General features: G+C 39.2%; 1 protein-coding gene across 4 annotated transcripts in view; it reads right to left on the bottom strand.

Moving 5' to 3' along the window:
• Window positions 1-1,972: 1,972 nt before the first annotated feature.
• The window catches only part of LOC121737073 (CHH-like protein), an 84,504-nt gene continuing 78,923 nt past the window's right edge, over window positions 1,973-7,553 (bottom strand). For 3 of the 4 annotated variants that reach the window (XM_042128618.1, XM_042128617.1, XM_042128616.1), the window contains exons 2-4: window positions 5,502-5,722; window positions 4,895-5,015; window positions 1,973-3,594 (exon numbers count right to left, since the gene is read on the bottom strand). In XM_042128618.1, coding sequence (XP_041984552.1) covers window positions 4,895-5,015; window positions 5,502-5,722 — 342 coding nt within the window. In that variant the 3' untranslated portion in view covers window positions 1,973-3,594. The remainder of the gene's footprint in view (window positions 3,595-4,894; window positions 5,016-5,501; window positions 5,723-7,553) is intronic. The other variant, XM_042128619.1, reaches the window with a different exon arrangement.

Below are 7,553 nucleotides of genomic sequence, written 5' to 3'. Positions count from 1 at the left end.
CAAAAACCCGGCCGGACGGTCCCCGGACAAACTAGGACAAATCCAGGGAAATCCGGACGGATGGCAACCCTACCCATACCTACCGAGAGAGACAGTACAAACAATTTGTTTAACCGAGAGTACCTACTGTATCGCCACTCTATTTGATAGGTGTAGCAAGAGGAAAAGTAACTCCGTCAAAAAACATGCTCCACAATACTTGTCAAAAAAGTGTACCTTAGGTACACATTTCAATACATTTGCAATATTTAGGTGATCTTGAGCGGTACTAGGCTGACGTTACATGACAGATCAAAAGGAACAGGCTAATTTAAAACGGTAATAGTATGGGAGTTACGATTCCTTAGTTTTATTATTCGTAGCATTTACTATTAAATAATTCATTTTAAAATCCGAGACGTTTTTTAATTCATTTGATTTGAATTTATAATTTTTAAAATATATAACTTATAAATAATGCATTTTTAGTTCCACTCTATCGACAGAGATGGCGTTAAGAGTACGCTAAATCGCGCTATCGGTTGACTGATGCATTATGTAGATAGCGGAGCAGTCATCTTCATATAGAATCAAATACAGTTCCTGAGATTAGCTGTTTTAAAACTTTTTGTATTCAGTCCTGGCATTATATTATATAATAGCTGGTAGACTGTGTTAGCTGGGGGATGAGCCAAGATGTTTACATTATGGCTCGCCGATCAAAATATATAAAAGACGAGTAGACCGTCAACGTCACATTAACGAACGCTTATGTCAATTTCATGCAGTTTGATCGGCGATTCTATGACGAAGCGATAACAAAATATTAGTTTTGGTTAAGTGGCGTGGTTGGTGGCTCGATTCATATGCATCCGCGCGAAGGAGCGGTTAGGCCGCTTCACCCGTCACCGCGAGTCCTCACTCAATTGTATGTAAATTGCGTCGAATCACTTTTTATCAATATATACGTGGGTGAGCCATGCTTCGGCACGAATGGGCCGGCTCGACCGGAGAAATACCACGTTCTCACAGAAAACCGGCGTGAAACAGTGAGTGAGTTTACCGGAGGCCCAATCCCCTACCCTACCCTCCCCTACTCCCTTACCTTCCCATCCCTACCCTCCCCTATTACCCTATTCCCTCTTAAAAGGCCGGCAACGCACCTGCAGCTCTTCTGATGCTGCGAGCTTCCATGGGCGACGGAAGTTGCTTTCCATCGGGTGACCCATTTGCTCGTTTGCCCCCTTATTTCATAAAAATAAAAAAATCATTACATACTGTCGCGGTGTAGCCTCTAGACCGCTCGTTTGCGCGGATGCATATATAAATCGGGCCTAAAAGCGCCTTCAAGTGAGCGTGCTTTCAATTTTCATGATGTAGTTATTGTAGTCGTAACTCGTAATAGTAGACTGTCGTAGAGTTACTGTTATTTTCATACATATTTACTCTATCGACTGCTCAAAATCTGCGCGCCTAGGGTTGCCAAACTATAATATAATTATTTTAAATCATAGTTATATCCGGATACTACTAAGATATTTTTGCATTACGTTAGCGGTTAGGAAGTCCTCTAAGCGACTGTTCCGTCTGCCAATTTACACCATCAAACTTTTGTAGAAACAGTCATCTTTTTACTGCCAGGCTAGCACGGCCACCAGTAGAAATGCGAAAGTATGGACAAACTGTGGACATAAACTTAAGGTCCGTTCTGATCTTTACCGCGGCTAATCGCGACAGGACCGATAAAAATTCAGTTAAAATGCCACTTTATGACAGACACATATTATGTTATAAAGTAGGATATTATTTGAATTTTTAGGACTATAATCTCTCATAAAGTGGCATTTTAATTGAATTTTTCGGAACGAAAAAAGATCGGAACTTCACCTTAAGTTTATCTCCACAGTTTGTCTATACTTTCGCATTTCTACTGGTGGCCGTGCTAGCCCGGCTGGCCCTGGTAAGGGGTGGGGTTTAGAATAAAATTCCAGAGTCAGTTTCAAATTGTTATATATTTTATGAACCCGTAGCGTTTCTTAGCGGTTGTATATAAAATTTATACAAATAGATAAATATTTTTCACTAATTTTTTTTATACAATAATTTCATAATATAAATCGTCTCACATCCCACATTCATTATACTAAATTCGTTACATCTATATATCTTGGGACAATAATTGGCACCATTTTTTCTAAATATAAGTCATTGTCGTTTTCGTGTAGTCCCCGCGAGTTTAGAGGGGGCCTCGCTTGGTTCCCAAACTCGCGGGGGTGTAAGAAACGCTAAAAGAGACTAAACAGTTGAGATTCGAACACAGAAGAGAATTCAGTGGCACAATAAGTATTAACCGCGACTTACAGATAAATAGAAAGATTTGGGGCCTTTCAGACGTTACGTCACACGACTTATGGGACTAACTAAAGGTCTAATGGCACCAAAAATGATACTATTTTAGAAAATTTTGAGTTATATCAGTGGTTATGAAATTTGAATTTAGAATTTTAAATTCCAAGTTGTTTTTTGGTGTTAAAAGTTATTTGTTACAATTTTAATTTTTTAACTGGTTCTATTTTAAAAAAACAGTAAAGAAAAAAATACGGGGCGGTTCAACAGTTTCGAAATTCGCGTGACGTTATTTTCCCGGTGACCCCTCAACACTGGTATTCTCTATTGCCTTAGCCGTTTAATAAATAAGTAAAAGTAACAAATAAATAGTTCGGAAGTAAAAATACATTAAATACTTATATCTAAACCCTGCCGGTGGTTTCGCTGCGATTGGTCAATTTTGTACAGGATTAATAGTTTACATCTTATAAAAAGTTGTATAGGCCAAAAAGTTCCATCAAATCGGTACAGTCAGTAGCATCGAGAGGCGACGCGGCGTAGCATTATAGGTTCAAAATTGACCTTTATCAACTAATAAAGAAGATACACTTTCCATTGCAGTTTCAATTTCGAGCTGCAAAAGAAACGTTCGTCTTGGGTAGCAAATAAAGTTCCATTTTGTCTCAATGCCGCATCTCATCGCGTCCCGTTGCACCGACCCTAATATAAATCACAAAGCAGATTTTAATATTAATTATCACATATTCGATGTGTCCGTTTGTCGCTCGAGAGCCCTAAGGTACTTAATAAATAGGCATCCAAAAGGAGAGTATGTACAAGGTAAGCCACAAAGTGAAGTAACTACTACAGACTACTTATACCATCGGAAGAATTTCATATAAAAGCTTAGCAAAATACTGTATGGAATGTCCGCGTCAGACATGAGACGGAGAAGTCGATGACCAGCATCAGATTCAGAAGTCTCGGAAGTAAACCTCACACTTACACATATGTCCTTACATATTTACTATAACATTACAATTAGTAGCGAACATAATTTTTATGTCGCTGTAGACTAGAATACGTTGAGGCGATAGCGATCTCGCTGTCTAATCGGCGAAGCGATGGGGGCCATTTTGTGCGGTCCAAGATGGCGGCGGTCCTAAGATGGCGGCTGGTTAGCGTTTCCCGATGAAGTCGATCATTTGATCCAGCTGTTCCTCCTCGTCGTAGAGGTACAAGGACTCCATGCAACCCTTGAAGTAGGGCGAGGTGAAACATTTCGACCTGGAACCACAGATTAAATATTTGTTACCACGTGGCAATTATAGTATGAGTTTTTTTGGCGGGAGTCTATCTATACTTCTTCTTCTTTCTTATTATGAGAACCTTAATGGTTTGCCAATGAGACTTTGTGTATTTGTTTGTTTTATTTTACATTTCTACACAACGTAGACCAATTAATTATTAGTCCAAGCTTTATACTTATGTGCTATGCCCGCTTTCTGGGTTTCTGACGGTTGATCCACCAATCATAAGCTGTGTTGAATATAATATAAACTCAAAAACCGGGCATTAGTCGTGCATAAGAGGTGAAATGGCATTTTATTTCAAGTATTTTTAACAAATTAAAGTTGAATATAAGAGTAACAACGTTATAATTAAGTTATGAACATATTTGTCATGCTGTTAGTATAAATATTTTATAGCTACATATTATTAGTTACGGTAAAATACTGAATTGTATTGAAATAGTGTGCATTTCGTTTTACTACTTAGGCAAGTGCTTAAAATAATAATTGTAGCAAGTGCTAGCGTAGAGTGCAAGAGAAAATTTAAAAATTTTAAGACGTATGCTGCATTTACAGAGAAGATATTATGGATGATATAATTATAATTACATAAATTAATAATAAATTAGTATAACCATAATACAATATACTTAAGAGTAGAAAACTATACGTAAAACGTTGTAAAGATTAGAGTGGCTGAAAATTGAAAACCCGTATAGCGTTTTCGGCATCTGAACTGCCCCGGGGCAGGGTGGGCCGACAGGATACGGAAACAGTCGAAGTTTAAATTAAGAACATAAACCGTATTGCATAGTATAGTCACATACTCTGGTATAGTCTGTCAAGAAAGTCATAACTTTCATAATATTATCATAATAGGCGGGAAAAAATTTAAATGAACTAAAAAATAAGAGAACTTTATTAATTAGAGATAAAAATGTGCAAGGTGACAATATTTAAAATGTAATAAGCGTTCTCTTTGAAAATACAAAGAAAAAAATACACCTTTTAAGCGTGAAATACGTTTAGAAAATTTTCCTGTCTGTCATGACTTTCTTGACGCACTATACTAGTGCAATACGTAGGTAGTTTATGTTCTTAATTTAAACTTCGGCTGTTTCTGTATCCTGTCGGCCCACCCTGCCCCGGGGCAGTTCAGATGCCGAAAACGATAGTAGATGTTTCATTACAGAAACCATACATAATATAACCGTTATAAAGAGATAGCTCCCCATAGACATAGTAAGCTGTTAGTGAGACTGCCATGCGTGCTCCCATAGTTGTATAATATGTACCTAAATCTTTGGATCCGCCCCATGTATTATATTAATATATTTCTTGAATTGGTCAAGGTTTTCCTGTTCTTGTAGTACTTCCACGCAGCCTTTGAAGTATTCGGTGGTAAAGCAGCCGTCCCTGTGTCCAAGAAACAAGATTCAAATAACGAACACGAACGTCAAACGAGACTCGGTAGCACTGGCCGAAAGGCAAAAATAAAAAAAGTTGGCAAAAATTTTCGGCAAAGGAAAAACTTGGACTTTTTTGTTACAAGTACATTTTTATTTTAATGAACAGTGCTACTGAATCCTTATTTAAGCAAATATACCCGTCTGAAAAACGGCACAAACATTTAGAAAATACAGGACAAATGAAATGATTATTATTTTTATGCTTTAAAATGGTCTACAGAATCATGTCATTAGTCCTGCAAAATATACATAGCTCAGATCCTGGGTTAAAGTTACTAAACTATCCCTTTCATTACTACGAGGAATAAGAGAAACAAACAATAACCCAGATCTGCGTGAGATTAACGCTAGGGCATTTGGGAGCTCCACTAGCTGTATATATACATTTTTATCACACCTCCAAGGATAGAATCACCCCTCCAAGGATACACACCTGCACAGAGTATACAGCTCCGGCTCCCGGAACAGGTTGTAGCAGTCGTCGCAGACTCGGTCGAGGCGCGCGAAGATCGCCGCGTCAAACACTCCTTTACACTGGAGGTTGAAGAACGAGCGACGCGTGATGTGGTGGGCGGGGCGCGAGGGGGGCGGGGAGCACGCCGCCGCCGCCAGCGACAGCACCGCCACGCACACTTGCAGCGAGCTTAGATGCATCTGGAAATAGAGGTCAGATGGTCATAATTTGGCCACTACTGCAACTCCTGTGTCGCTAGTAAGCAGCTAGCTTAAATGCATCTGGAAATAGAGATCGGCTGTTTCTCGATAGTCATAAGACAGATCACAATATTGCAATAAAAACATAAGTCAAGAATTTGGAATCTGTCGACAGTCGCGTGTTTCGACATTTTTTCACGTCGAGAAATGCTGTTTAGCCCTTCGCGGATGATCGGGGACTCGTGGATACGTAAGGCACAAAGTGCCTGAGGGCTTTTCGCTTGTCCTTGACTTGTAACATTTTTAATTTTTATGATCTCAACATCTGCTTTTCTTTAGTACTACTCTACTTTTTACTCTACTTCAATATTTAAAACTTTAACGCCATTAATGATTAATAAATACGTGGGAGAGCCATGCTTCGGCACGAATGGGCCGGCTCGACCGGATAAATACCACGTTCTCACAGAAAACCGGCGTGAAACAGCGCTTGCGCTGTGTTTCGCCGAGTGAGTGAGTTTACCGGAGGCCCAATCCCCTAACCCCTACCCTATTCCCTTCCCTACCCTCAACTATTCCCTTCCCTTCCCTTCCCTACCCTCCCCTATTACCCTATTCCCTCTTAAAAGGCCGTCAACGCACTTGCAGCTCTTCTGATGCTGCGAGTGTCCATGGGCGACGGAAGTTGCTTTCCATCAGGTGACCCGTTTGCTCGTTTGCCCCCTTATTTCATTAAAAAAAAAATCTCAATAAATTTTTCGTAGTTTTAAATAAAAATATCTTGCTTATCAAAGATAAACAAAATATAGTTACAAACAAGTCACAAAAGTAACGTTCTGAGCACCAAGTTTCACCAAGTTCAAACTCTAACTGGTTCCGTAACCCATATATGGGTGTATGTCTAGGTGATAAAGTTGTCAAATTATGTGGTGGTTACGGCGTATGCGCGGGCTGCAGTCACAATAAACACTAGGGTTCACGGTAACGGGTAAGATGTCAGAAACGTACAATACGTAGATGCGCGTTTTTATTCATTAACCGAATTTATGATAGAGTAAATGTGATATTTTGCAGGATTAGCAATTAAACTAAGATTTGTTTAATGTAGGATAAATGACCAGTAGATTGGACAGTACCAGTCATTGGACAAAGCACAAAAACACCATATTTATTAATGTTGCTTTAAAAACTGCCTGTTTTTAAAGTAAAAGAACGCCTGATTTTAAAGAAAAACAGGTGGTTTTTAAAGCATCCTTAATAAATATAGTGTTTTTGTGCTCTGTCCAATGATTAGTAGTGTCCAATCACTAGTCATGTTCACCCTATTTTCCATATTTCTTTTGCTAGAGCCTAGATGGCAGTCTCGCTTTCCACTCATGCATAGCGCCTCCGTGGCTTCGTGGTTACAAAAACTGTCGATAAGAATTTTGAGACACTTTTCACTCGCCCCCTGACTGAGTTCTGTACCTATCGATGTACCTTTTTAGGTCAAATAACTGTCACGAACTGAAAAACCGTGGTTGGGCACAAGTGTATGAAAATAGCGCCTGCTTTATCGCGTATTCCACATCGAAGACATGATTCACGAGTCACCGGTTAAATACTAATTGATATTTTGACTCAACTGTTACTTGTCGGGTACGGGAAAGTAAACAACACTTTTCATGTTTTATGGCGCATTTATTGAGGTGTTAAAGTGGTTTTAATGGACTCATAACTCGTGGGAGGTTTTAACTCTTTAGGTGCTATACGTACTAATATTATTAATGCGAAAGTATGTTTGTCTATCTGTCGGTTACCACTTCACTCCCAAACCGCTGTACCTACCGAT

The sequence above is a fragment of the Aricia agestis genome, chromosome 20 (genome assembly GCF_905147365.1).
Source record: "Aricia agestis chromosome 20, ilAriAges1.1, whole genome shotgun sequence".
Taxonomy (NCBI): Eukaryota; Metazoa; Arthropoda; class Insecta; order Lepidoptera; family Lycaenidae; genus Aricia; species Aricia agestis.
Note: the sequence above shows the minus strand (reverse complement) of the source record. Positions and strands in the feature narration are given on the sequence as shown.